The sequence below is a fragment of the Pteropus alecto genome, unplaced genomic scaffold, assembly GCF_000325575.1.
Source record: "Pteropus alecto unplaced genomic scaffold, ASM32557v1 scaffold77, whole genome shotgun sequence".
Lineage (NCBI taxonomy): Eukaryota > Metazoa > Chordata > Mammalia > Chiroptera > Pteropodidae > Pteropus > Pteropus alecto.
In genome coordinates, this window is record NW_006440820.1 from 1,800,799 (window position 1) to 1,815,155 (window position 14,357).

Here is a 14,357-nt window from a genome sequence, read left to right on the forward strand (position 1 = left end):
CTAAGCCACGGGTCATACCATACTGGGCATGAACACAGTTCAGCTATACATGAAAGTTCCAGGAAGCAGAACACCAGGTAACTATTAAGAGCTAACATATCTCCTACAATTAATTGAAAAACAGAATTTTCAGAATGTGAAATATGCAAAAGAGAACTAGATTCTTTCCACTTACAGTGAATGAAACTGAAAAGATTATTCCTGTTATAATATTTCACTGTTTAACTGGGCTCAGATGATTAAGATTTTTTTTTCTTTGTATTTTTTAAAAAATATAATAGCCCTCAAACAATAGCATTTTATTCTGGAAAAGAGGACATTGGAGCCTTCTGGGGAAAATAAGTCCCTGTGGCTTAAAGACCATTGTTGATCCCATCTACTGCAGAGTGATGGAATATAGGTTTTTCTAAACTTTTTTTTAATACAATCACAGTAAGAAATCTATTTTAGATTATGACCTAGTGCATATGTATGTATACAACAACGGTTTTATAGAACAATGCATCTTCTAATCACTTCCATTTTATTTTGTTTAAAGAGGAAAGTGTTGGTTACAGTTGTCTAACTGGGTTTCATTACAAAGTACATGATGAGTAGAGACATTACTGGACTCATCCTGCTCCCTAGTCTGGATTTTACTGCTAACTAAACTTGTCACTTTTGCCAAGTCAACATTTCTTCTCTGGATCTTTTTCTTCATTTCTAAAATTACACTGGTTTTAGACTTAAAATTCTGTCCAACACTAATGTATTGTCTTCTCTGCGCTGCCTTAGATTGACATGAAATTTCAAAATTTGATGTTCAAAATATTTAACAATTCGGAAAGATACTGGTGATAGCAAGTTCAGCTGTACAATGCCTATGAGCTGCATGTGACTCTCAGGTGTTTTTTGTTTGCTACTTAAAACAGCCACGGTTTGGAAACCAGACTCCTTTCTTTATCACCTGTTTATTGAATAGTAGCTTAAACATTGTTTCAAAGTAGGCCTATGCTTGCATCTAGGTAACATAGATCAGTGGTTCCTAGTCCTGGCTGCTCATTAGACTCTCCTGGTAAACTTAAAAAAAGAGTTTATTAATCTCTGGAGATTGAGATCCAGTCATCTATCTATGGTTTATTTGTTTTTTTTTTTTCATCTGATCATTATCTTTTTCTTTTAATTAAGTTTATTGGGGTAACATTGGTATACAATATTATATAATTTTCAGGTGTACAATATAGTTTTAAATATTTTTAAAAAATGTTCCACAGAGAATTCTAATACACAGCCAGGATTAGAACGATGAAGTTATAGTAGTTTTTATCCTCAGGCCATCAGAACCCCAGTTCTGTATTGTTTTAACTGTAGCTGGGTAAAGTAGAAGCAGTTGGAATAAATAGCAGACCTGTCTGTTCTCGACTCTAACCTCACTTTAGACACTGATGTAAATACTGGGCAAGTTATTTGAACTTTCTGGAGTTCGTTTTTTTACATATGTAGTATTGGATCGGTTCTATTTTGATTTATTTCAATTGAAAATGTCTCTCATCCAATTTGAATTATTTTAAGCAATAATATCCTTAAATAAGAAATGTGGTTTTTCATTACAATTCAAGAAGATTACTTCTTTGTCACTGTGTGTCTAGACTTTTGAGTTTTTTGTTGGTTTGTATACAAGTCATTAGTTTTTCAGAAATGTCCTATGGAACTTTAAAGAATTCTCTAAAGAATTCCCTTATGGGGTAGTCATATGAGTAATATATATCAGTGGTCCCCAATCCCTGTTAGGAACCGGGCCACACAGCAGGAGGTGAGCATTGGACAAGTGAGCGTGTGAGCAAAGCTTCATCTGTATTTGTAGCTGCTCCCCAGCACTAACATCACCGCCTCAGCTGCACCTCAGACCATCAGGCATGGGATTCTCACAGGAGCACTGGTCTCTGGTGCCAAAAGGGTTGTGACTATTGATATATATGATTTAAAATTTTATAGTTGTCATCTTAATAGAAAACAAAATAGGTGAATTACTTTTAACCTAGTATATCCAAATATCATAATTTCAATATGTAATCAGTATAAACTATTGGAATTTTTTTCCATATTTTTTTTTATATTAAGTCTTCAAAATCCAGTGTGTACTTTACAGTTACCACACATCTCAGTTTATATTAACCACATTTCTGGTGGTTATTGTACTGGACATACAGTCTTAGAAGATATGTTGTATAGGTGACCCTTAAACTGTTAGTTCAGTTCAATTTTTTAAAAATTATTTTGAATCCTTTTTTATGGGGCACTTGTTCCTCAAGTTATATAGATGAATAAATGTTACCTGCTTTAATGGACTTTATTATCAGTCATATATGTTCTAAACTATAGGATGCCCTCAGGCTCTACCCTAAAAGATTTTTAATTAGGTGGTAGGGTCCCAGCATCTCAATTTTTAATTAAAGCTAAATTATTTTTAGAATCTATGCCATGGGTAATTCCAACTGTGGTAAGACATTTATAAGTATTTAAGAGTACCATCTTCACATTATACTGTAATATGTAAAAGACTCAGGATATGGTGTGCACATGGTATAGTGAGAGCATCTACATTTTTCTTTATTGAAGTAAAATTCTCATAAAATTAACCCTTATAAAGTGTACACTTCAGTTGCGTTTAGTTATTCACTGTTTAGGTAGCCATCACCTCTATGTAGTTCCAAGACACTTTCATTAGCCCAAAAGGAGACCCTGTACCCATTAAGCAGTCATTCCCCATTCCCTCTTTACTTCAGCCCTTGCTATGGCAACCACTACAGCAGGACCTCAAATAATGCCTCTTCATTTAGTGTTGTTTTGTCATAACTCTTGTTCATATTACTTAGCCTGTCGTAAAAATGGTTTCTTTTTATGTCATTTTGCCGCAGTTCCAAAAACCAGTGACATTAAGTGAGGTCTTACAATAGTCTGCTCTCTGGCTCTATAGATTCACCCGGATATTTAATATAAATGGAATCATATAGTATGTTGCCTTTTGTGTCTATTTCATTTGGCATATTTTTGAGGTCCATCCACATTGTATCGGTGTTTCATTTTTTTATGGCTGAATAATATTCCATTATATAGATACAGAACATTTTTTATCCATCAGTTGATGGGCATTTGGGTTGTTCCACTTCTTAGCTGTTGTGAATAGTTTTTCTGTGTACATTCATGTACAAATATTTGCTTGAATACCTATTTCCAGTTCTTTTGGTTATATACCTAGGATTGAAATTGCTAGGTCACATGGCATTTGTATGTTTAACTTTGAGGAACTCCCAAACTGCTTTCCTCAGCAGCTTGTACCATTTTACATTCCTGCCAGCAGTGTAGTAAGGTTCCAGTTTTTCCACATCTTTACCAACACTGATGACTTTTAGTTTTTTATCTTATTATGGCCAACCTAATGGATGTAAAGTGGTTTTTCAGTTGTGGTTTTGTTTTTCATGTGCTTGTCGGTAATTTGAATATCTCCTTTGTAAAAATATCTGTTCAAATCCTTTCTTCATTCTTTAATTGAATAATTTGTCTTTTTGTTTTTGAGCACTAGGAGTTATCTATATATACTGGATATTAATCTCTTATCAGATACATGATTTGCAAATATTTCCTCCGTAGGTTGTCATTTCACTCTCTTGATAGTGTCCTTTGATCAAAGTTTTCAATTTTGACGTTCAGTTTATTCATTTTCACTTTTGTTCTTTGTGCTTTTGATGTCATATCTAAGAAACTGTTGCCAAATTCAAATCTTTGATCCATTTTAAGTTAATTATTGTGTATGGTGTGAGCTAACGTTCTAACTTAGTTCTTTTATATATGGCTATCCAGTTCTCCCAGTACCATTTGTCTTTCCTTTATTGAATGGTCTTGGCACCCTTGTTGGAAATCAATTGACCATAGATGTATGAGTTTATTTTTGGAATCTAGATTCTGTTCCATTCATTTATATCTCTATAACTTTGAGATAAGTTTCAAAATTGGGAAATGTAAGTCTTCCAGCTTATGTAGTTACCTTTACTGTAGTTCTTTATCTCTTCATAGGGCTTTGTATTACTATCTAGTGTTCTTTCTTTTCAAACTAAAAAACTCTGTAACATTTCTTAAGGGGCAGATGACTGATGAAAACTCCTTCAACTTTTGTTTATCTGGGAATGTTTTAGTTTCTCCTTTGTTTTCAAGAATAGTTTTGTCAGATATAAAATTCTTGGTTAATGTTTTTTTTTTTTTCTTTCAGCAATTTAAATATGTTATCCCATTGCCTTCTAGCCTCCATGGTTTCTGATATGAAATCAGCTATTAATTTCATTGATGATTCCTTGTATGTGACAAATCACTTCTATTTTCCTGCTTTCAGATTCTCTTTGGCTTTCTACAGTTTGATTATAATGTGTCTTGGTGTGTATCTCTTTAGAGTTTTTCTTGGAGTTCCTTGGGCTTCCTGGACATGTAGATTCATGTATTTTGTCAAATTTGGGACATTTTCAACCAACATTTCTTCAGATAGTCTTACCTCCCTTTTCTCCTCTTCCTTTGGGACTCCCACATGTTTATGTTAGTGTTTTGATGGTGTCCCACAGATCTCTTATGCTCTGTTAATTTTTCTTCATTCTGTTTTCTTCTCAGAATGGATAGTTTCATTTGATCTATCTATAAGTTTGCTGATTCTTTCTTTAGCCTGCTCAGATCTGCTGTTGAAACCCACTAGTGAATTTTTTTATTTTAGTTACATGTTTCAGCTTCAAAATTATATTTCCTTATAGTAATTTATGTCTATTGATAATCTCTGTTTGTTGAGACATTGTTCTCTTTGTTTCCTTTGGTTCTTGTCTGTCGTTTCCTTTAACTTTCTAAGCATATTTAAGACAGTTGATTTAAAGTGTCTAGTAAGTACAATGTCTGTGCTCTTTCAGGAATAGTTTTTGTTATGTTATTTGTTTGTTCATTCCTCCTTCTCTTTCCATCCCTTATAATTTTTTGTTGAAAATTGGCTTTTTAAGTATGTTTTGAATGGCTATATTTTCTGTTATATGTGGTCCCTGAAGTCCTTGTGTTTTTTTTTAGGCTAGTGCTCTCCTAGTGATTTGACATTTTGAATAATATAATGTAGTAATTATAGAAATCAGAATCCCCTCCCTCTCCAGGGTTTGTTGTTGTTGCTTATTGTGGGCTACAGTTGTCTATTTGTTGGTGACTTTTCTACACTATTTTTTTCAAAGACTGTATTCTTTATCATGTGTGGGAAGTCTCCCTTATCTGAGCAGTTAGCCAGTGGCCTGACAGAAATTTCATTCAATGCCTGGTGCCTAAAAGAAAAAAGAAAGAGGGTGGAGGTGGGGAGGAACAGAAAATGAAAAAAAGGAATCCTCCAGATCTTTGCAGATTGCATCTCTTTTGAGTCACTCCTTCTATACTTAGCCATTCCATTTTTAGCCTTTACCTCCTTGTTTGCACTGAGCATAAAGATCAAAAAGAAGTTAAAGTTTATTGTCTTCTTAGGTTTTTTTTCTGAGCATATGTCCTGCCCTGGGTAAGCATGTAGCTTTCTAAATCTGAAGTATACACAGGAACTTTTCAAAGCACTTATTCCCCTCAAGTCTCACTCTCCAGCTTTTCCTCCCAGGCCTTTGGATGTCTGTTGTTTGTCCCGTCTGGGTATTGCTGCTGCTGTTGTTTTGCCTCTGGTAGCATCAGCTTGTTTATTTGTCTCTCAGTGTTTTGGGGGAGGCTCCTCCACCAAAACACTTGTCCTAATAGAATTCCGAGATACATGAAACAAAGATTAGCCCCTTGTGTGAGTCTTTTGTGGAAACTTCAGTCAGATTAAAGCAGAAAAACAGAGTACATGTTTGTAGCAATATCCACTTTGCTCCCTCCAGAGCCAGGAACACTAAAACTATGAACTCAGACTATTCTTTTTAAGTCTACTGTCACACCAGTGATGGGGGTGGGGAATAAGGTAAGTTTAAGTATCATAAAAAACTCCTACTGTGTTTAAGTTGTCTTTCTTCTGGTCAAGAATTCGCTTAGTTGCTGTAACCTTTGACTGTCTCTCAGAGTTCTGGTAAGGTTGCTTCAGACAGTTTTTACAAGTACTTCTGTTTCTTTGTTTTGTTTTATTTTGCTTGGTGTTTCAGAAGAGTTTCCCCAGAGTTCCTGCTCTGTCATTTTTGTTGACACAGCTCCAGTACATTTTGAAAAGCAGACTTATTGCATCTTTACTGATGTTCAATTAAGACTTCTGAGAAGTATGGGTTAGTTCACAAGAAATAAGTGGTAATGATATCAATAATAGCTAATATTCATTACTTAATATGTATTAGGCACTGTTGGAAGCAGTCATTACTTCATCGATCCTCAAAACAACACAGTGATTTCTTGGAATCATTATTATCTAATATATAAGGAAACTGAGTCAGAATGATTTAGCAACTTGCTCAGATTCACATAGTAACTAAACCAAGGAGCCTGGCTCTAGAACCTAAGTTTGTAACTTTGATTTAGATTGCCTTCCACACAGGACGGCAAACTCTATAAGTTAAGAGTTAACCAAACTTGGCTCTAAAACTAGGCTCGACACAAAACTGCTATAATGCTAAACAACTGAATACCACTAGAGCATTCTCTGTTGAATATTTCATTTCTAAAGACACATTTTCTATGGAATTTACAGTATGCTGATTATTATTTTTTCTTTTTTACATTTCAGGTCATCAAGAAAATAACAACTTCTGTTCAGTTAACATAAATATTGGGCCAGGTGACTGTGAATGGTTTGTTGTTCCTGAAGGTTACTGGGGTGTTCTGAATGATTTCTGTGAAAAGTACGTTTCCAAACTAAATTTTTTTAAAACATAATTATTTAAAAGTAGTACTTGTAAAGGACAGCTTACTAAGCTGAATGTCCTAATGCATGTAACCAGTTTTCACTTACTATTCAGCAGAAAATTCATTTAAAATGTTCTGATTCCAAACTTATTATTTTGTGTTATTGGGAATACTTTAAGAAAGTGTCTCAAAACCGTTTCATGTAATAGTAATAGTCTTGAAATTACGAGGACAGAAAAATTGAGTCATTTATTAGGCTAATTAAACAGTTGATACATAAATACTTGGTCGTGAAAGATCTGTATTCCAAGAAAATTTGTTTTATTGTAAATAGTTTTAGAAGTAGAAGGAATTCTATAGTTGAGCACCCTTATAGGTTGTTAGTAACTCAAGCTTGACACAGTACTCTTTGCCATATCATCATGATATAAATTCTTTTTCAAACTACTTTGACAACTTTTCCAGTAAAAGAATTTTATAGTAAAATACAATCAACTATTTCAGATTTTGTTTTTTATAATTGAAGAAACTCACGTGGTGGAAGTGTTTCTTTCCTAGAATCTTAGAAATAACCTTCATTTATTTCTTTATCTTATGTTAAAGAGTACCTTGGAATTGTTTTCAATGGTTTAAATTTAGTTATTTGTCTAAATGGAAACTTACTCTCTTAAAAAAAAAGTACTCCATTATGTAAGCGTCTGCTATTTTAGTAATAACATCGGAAAATTAGTATAGATAAAAACATAACTTACACATATATTCGTTGTTGATCTCCCACCCCAATAAAGGGGAAAAAAACCCACTAAAGTCATTTACATATGAGAGATTTGGAAAGAAATTATATACATATTCTACATTCTAACATAGTATTCTTTTTTATTTTGGGTTAAAGAATCTTTTAGATATCTAAGTTTATTAAGAAATGTAAATATAGTTGAAAAATTAATTCAAAATTTCCTTATATATAAGCAAAAGGAAATCACTTTTTATTGTCTTTGTTATTTAACACATAGGTTTAAGAAACTCAAAGATGTAGAATTTTAAAGTTTCAAATGCTCTCATTAAAAAATCTACTTTAATCTGTATTTACTTTTATGGACCAGCTACCTGGTATTGGTATTAGCAGAGAAAGAACAGTGTCATGTAGGAAATCTCCATTGTGCTCCAGAAAATTTTTCATTTCTTAAACCTTGAGATAGTAGTATATTGTTGCAGCTGCAATACAGTGGTTCATGTTCATTATTTCTTAGTAGAAACTGGTTATTTTTAGTATTTAATTTTTTTTCCTATCTAAATGGAGGGATAACCTGGGAACAAAGATAATTAGAATAGGTTCGTGATGTCTCAAAAGCTTGAACTTGGGATAATAAAAATATCAAGTTAGTATGAAGGGTTAGGTAAAGTCACAGAAATAGCACTTGTTACCTCAGCATTTCAGTATAATTTTTTTTCACAAAGGATTGTTGCTTTTGATATTTACTGATAATTGATTTCTTGAAGTTTGTTTTATGACTTCAAATACTGTCTTATCTTGAAATAACCATTCATTTGAATATATGATAAAAAGGATGCTTATGGTTTTGTAAGCTCGATATTTTGTTTGTTTGATTTTGGGGGTTTTTTTTGTTGATAATTTGGTGGTCTTGCTTACTTGATCGCTTGCTTGCTTTTGGATAGAAAGTTTTCACCAATTATACGACAGCAATATGAGGGTGAAGTTTAGCTAGGATTTGTTTTTGTAGCCATATTTTGCTTTATAGACAAGTTTTTTCTGGACCATATCTACTTTTTGCCTTATCACAAATAGTAAGCCAGTCTTAGCCCTTGATATTAGGCTACCATTGGAAGTCTTTTCTAGACTTTAAAGTACAGCCTTAAATTTTTTAAGGAAAAATGTAAGACTAAAATTCCATCTAGATTAAAGATGTATAAGCTTTTTTTTAAATAAAGGTCTCGATAAATATTTTAGATTTTGAAGGTCATATGGTCACTGTCACAACTATGTCAGTGCAGTGCATAAGCAGTCATGTATATAATATGTAAATGAAGGCATGGTTGGTTGTGTTTTAATAAAAAAATTTATTTACAAAAACAGGCAGTAGACTGGATTTGCCAACCCTCGATCTAGACAAAGAATGAAATTTAAACCAATGAAAATAATTTGAAGTTATACCTCATCATATCGTTTAACATGGCGGTGCCTAACCTTTTTGGCATCAGGGACTGGTGCTCCTGTGAGACTGTCATGCCTGATGATCTGAGGTGGAGCTGAGGTGGTGATGCTAGTGCTGGGGAGCAGCTGCAAATATATGAAGCTTTGCTCGCTCGCTCGCCCAACGCTCACCTCCTGCTGTGTGGCCCAGTTCCTAACGGACCATAGACTGGTACTCATCTGCAGCCCAGGGGTTGGGGACCCCTGCTTTAGCACAAGACACAGAAATAAAGTGAAGGCTATTTCTTAGGTCTTAAGGAGAAAGGAACATTTTCAGCTCTGTAAGTTCTCTAAAATGTGAAATTTAAAGTAGTTAATTGAATTTTGTAAAATTCTTTTGTAGGAAAAGTTGCTATATAGTTTAAATATATTTCATGTTATATCACGATGAAGTAGAATGTTCGGATTTAAAGTAATGTGATCTGTAGAACTTTTCCAAAGTCATGATGGTTATTTGTGGATGTGTATGATTGTTCATTTTTGATGACGTTCTTTTCAACTGCATAGTTTTAGTCATTAAAACTGTACGAGACTGGCATCCTGTCCCCCTTTGCTGCTTAGGAATCAAAATAGCAGTAGAGACCACCTGTTTTTTACTTTCCCTCAGAAAGAAAAGTTCCCAGTACTTTTGCCGTAGTGTTTTTGTTTATGGTTTTAAATAACTTAATGTCACTTTCCATTTACCCTTTAGAGATTTCTGGGTACTACAGGAGAAGGATTCAACCAAAATAGGCTTTAGTGAAGTAAATTAAAAGTTAAAGGATATAAGTATTACTTTAAAAATAGCTTTGGATTTCATTTAGATCTTAAAAATCATCTTAAGGTAGTAGTACTGATCTTTGGATAAGTCATCCAGTACTTAACTGTAATTAATTTCACTCACTTTACATGCAGCAGTTCTTATTGCACAGCAGTTAAGATTCAGTGAAATGAATGAACATATTTTTAAAACTTCTGACATTGTCTTCCAGTCTTATAAGGAGCTTATTAAAGTACTTCATCCATTTGCATTATTTTTTCTTATTTCAGAAATAATTTGAATTTCCTAATGGGTTCTTGGTGGCCCAACCTTGAAGATCTGTATGAAGCGAATGTTCCAGTATATAGGTTTATTCAGCGACCTGGAGATTTGGTCTGGATAAATGCAGGCACTGTTCATTGGGTTCAGGCTATTGGCTGGTGCAACAACATTGCTTGGAATGTTGGTCCACTTACAGGTATTTTAAAGAATATGCTAAAAAAAAGTTTAATTTATAAACGATTTTATCTGATAGGTGTAATTTTTTTTTCTTTTACTATAACTCACTGAAAATTGGAAGAACAGTGTCTCCTTGAGTTAAAATGTCCTTTGTAGTGCAAGAAATTAAATTCCAGTTAACAAATAGAAATCTGAGACTATAGATCTCAGCAAATAACAAATTTATGTCTTTATATACAAGGAAAATGTACATTTGTTTCTAAAGCAATATACATTTATTATTCCTCATGTAATAATCCAAAATGGGTATTTGTGGTCAGTGGGTGGCTTTCCTTCATGCAGTGATTTTGGGCCCCTACCCATGCTCTACCATCCCATAGTGCTCCATTCAACCTGCTTTCAGCTGGCAGAAGAACAAATGCAGTGGAGGGTGTGAGGAAGATATACTTTTAATAATTTTTAGAGTGCTTGGGTTTTGTTTTATAAAGGAAACCCTTTATGGGAGAAAGCAAAGTAGAGTAGTTATTTATTCTTTCAAATTTTTCTTTTATCTGGTATCTTATATGAATAGTTCTGTTATGTCAAAATCTGTTCGGAGTATACCTACCATCAAGATTAAGAATATGGCCTTTGGAGCCAGAAAGACCTGGGTTAGGACCAGGACCTGGTTCTTGCAACTTTGGGCAAGTTATATAACCTCTATGGGCCTCAATTTCTTCATCTGTATAATGGGGATAATAAAATTAATAAAGTGATGCTGAAGATTAAGTGAGATAATGTATAAATATAGCTCAACACAATGCCTGGCACATAGTTATAATAAGCACTCTTTACATGATTGCTTTTACTACCATAATTATCAAAAAACTTAAAAACTCTGTAAGATTTTCAGAATTGGTATTGATGATATCACCTGAGAAGGTGATAATAGTTATCTTCATATTTTTTGGTGCTTTGGGTTGCTTTATAACTGTTTTTTTTTTCCTAGCCTGCCAGTATAAATTGGCAGTGGAACGGTACGAATGGAACAAATTGCAAAGTGTGAAGTCAATAGTACCCATGGTTCATCTTTCCTGGAATATGGCACGAAATATCAAGGTCTCAGATCCAAAGCTTTTTGAAATGATTAAGTAAGTGCTTTCTAAAACTGCTGTAGCCCCTCTCTTTTGGGGGAGTATTAACTATTCAATACTAAACCCACCCACTCCCAATCCCCCACTTCCTCTGTCCCTCTGTAGAATTCTGTTGACAACAAAACAAAATGGTCCAGAAGTCTAGCAAAATGTAATATGAGAATCCACAGGTTAAGTGTATTTTTCCCTTCCAAATAGTCACTACACTATGGTGTAAAGAGGAACAAAGGCACAAATGATTTTAAACCAATAGATTGACAAATCTGTGCTTCCCAACTATTCTCTGAACCAGCTGATTCCTAGGAGAACTTTAGTTGTAATATTGAAAAACTACCCTTAGTATTGGGGAAGGAATGCCATCACAAAATAATTGCTGGTACAGAGAAATTAGCATTTAATATAGGAATTTGACTAAAATGTTAATTTTTTTTATTATTTTCATTAAATCATCCATCTTATAATTGTCCCTTTTCTTAGTAGCTTTAAAATGTAATACAAGTTATTTGAATTACATATATCCTATTAAGGTTCTTGTTGTCACAGTTTCTGTCCTAGCTATTTTGTAAATCTATTTAGTTGTAATATTTTCAAACGATGCTATATAGCAGTGTTTCCCTAACCCGTGTTATCTGCCACTATTACCCTCACCCCCAAAAGATGGGGAATTCTGGTCAAAGAAATACGGGAAATACTGGATTAGATAAAGTTCACGTCTTTTATTTATTTTTTATGTTTTGTAAAATGTTTTAAAAACTAAAGTGTTGGTGAGTTTTATGAATGGGGAGGTTTATAATGTATTGTATTTCCCAAACCTATTTATTTGACCAGTATCTTTTGAAGAATTGATCTCAAAAACTGATATTTGTTTAACCAGTAACATTTGAAAAATTGATCTTAAAAACTCATTTTGGAATACACTGCTTTATACTCACTGATAAAATAAATTTGTCTTTATTAAAATAATACTTACATTAAGTATTCTCCTATAGCTATGTTAATTTGGTCAGCACATGTTGTTTTTAAAATACTGTCTTTTAAAAGTAATCTTGGCTTATTAAAATAATTTGAAACCTAAATTCAAAATTTTATCTGAACAGAAATTGTGTGGCCAAGGTAACATGCCTATGGATTATTTTATGCTGCAGTACTTTATCAGTTGTACTGTTTTATCTAGTTTGGGGCAGAAGTGGTAGGAAGAGGCAAAAGATAACAAAAAACAAATAAATCATAGCAAGTAATGTACAAATCTTTGAAAAAGTTGGGTCTTAGGCACCACATTCTATATATGTAATTGGTAGTGGGGTATAGAGGTTGTCTGTCGATTTATCCTATTGTATCTCAGAATGGTACTTGGCTCTGAATAGCAAGTTCAGGGTTACTTTCGGGGACAAAATTATCTAGCCTCTAAAGATGTTTAGTAATTTGAAGATAGGCACATAAAACAGAGGCTAATTGAGATCACCTGAAAGTACAGGGATAGTACAGTGTAGAAATCATTTATGTAACAGCTATACAGGCTGAAAGTGACTCACATTTTGGATAGGTTAGGATTTTATAGTTGGAAAGGATTTTAAAGGTCATTTAGTCAAAACTCCTACTTAAGGCAATAATCCATTCTGTAGCATTCATATTTTGTGGTCATCTAGCAACTTCTTGAACATTCTCATTACCTCACTATAATTCTTTACAAATTGACCTAAAATTTTCCTGTCATTTGGCCTCAAATCCCTAAATACATTGGGGATTAAGTAGAGTAAATCCCATTCAACAAGTTTTTGAGAACCATCTCTCTGTGGCAAACACTATTCTAGGCACTGATGATAGTTAAGTGGTGTATAAGTTAAAATCCCTGCCCTCAGAGAACTTAATTTCTAGCGGAGCAAGACAGAGAGACCTCCAGACATAAATAAATTGCTAATAAGTAATAGGAATAAGATAAATAATAATATGGAGGTGGGATGGGAGTGTTGCTTTTTCTGAAGAGGTCAGAGAAGATATCTGAGATGAGTTTTGTCCTTGGTAATGAGATGGAGTCAGTCATTCTAAGATCTAAGAATAGAACATGAAACAAGTGATGGCTGAATTGGGAAGAACTTTGGCATGTTTATAGGACAAAAAGGCCAGTGTGACCATAGCAGAAGGAAAGAGGGGTAGCAGTAAACTCAGTGAAATGAACAGGAACCAGATTGGACATGGACTGTTAGGACTTGGTAAGAAGTTTATATAATTAGTTCTGGATGTTTCAAGTTACTATTAGAGGATTTTAAGTAGACAGTAGGTGGTTTCTAATTTAAACTTTTAAGAAAATGCATCTCGTTGCTTTGTAGAGAATGGATTCTGAGGGGCAAGGTTAGAAGTGTGTGGGGACGCATTTAGAAGATAATTGTAACAGGACACATAAACCTGGACATTTACCTATAGGGTTGAAGAGAGGGATCAAACTAAAGACTGTAGTGGAGCCACACAAGACATGTTTATAGATTGGGTGGTGGGTAAGAGGGAAAAGAGAAAATGCCATTGTCAAAGTCTGTTCTTCCTACCTGGTCTTCATTAATTTAAAAATCTCTTTGTCATCTTTTCCATCTATTCCCTCCATCCTTCTAATTTATCATTATCCCTCTTAATATTTGAAACATTGAGCATTAACATTTGCTTCATCTTTGTTATAAAGTTGCCTTGTTTTGAAATTGGATACACACAATTTGGGTCTTTTCATACCTTCCATATATATTTTTTAACCTAAATGCACTTACAAACTTACCTTACTCCGTTCTTACCCTGCATTACTAAATGTCCAATCATTTGAATTTTGATTGTATTCCTTATTATATTAACACTTTTACTCCCAGCTTGAGTTGTCATGAGATGTGATTAGCAAACTCTTTTTGTCATCACACTGACTGAAAATATTAATCATAAATCCAGACCCCTAGGCCTTGCTTTATAAACTTCCTTTTTATTTTTTTAAAATTTTTTA

The 14,357-nt window shown here is 33.7% G+C and overlaps 1 protein-coding gene across 1 annotated transcript in view; it reads left to right on the forward strand.

The window, feature by feature from the left end:
* Nucleotides 1–14,357, forward strand: part of KDM6A (lysine demethylase 6A) — a 198,137-nt gene that overhangs the window by 169,103 nt on the left and 14,677 nt on the right. The window contains 5 exon segments of the mRNA XM_025051082.1: nucleotides 1–2; nucleotides 5–77; nucleotides 6,719–6,833; nucleotides 10,079–10,266; nucleotides 11,236–11,377. The exon segment at nucleotides 1–2 is cut by the window's left edge and continues 77 nt beyond it. Coding sequence (XP_024906850.1) covers nucleotides 1–2; nucleotides 5–77; nucleotides 6,719–6,833; nucleotides 10,079–10,266; nucleotides 11,236–11,377 — 520 coding nt within the window.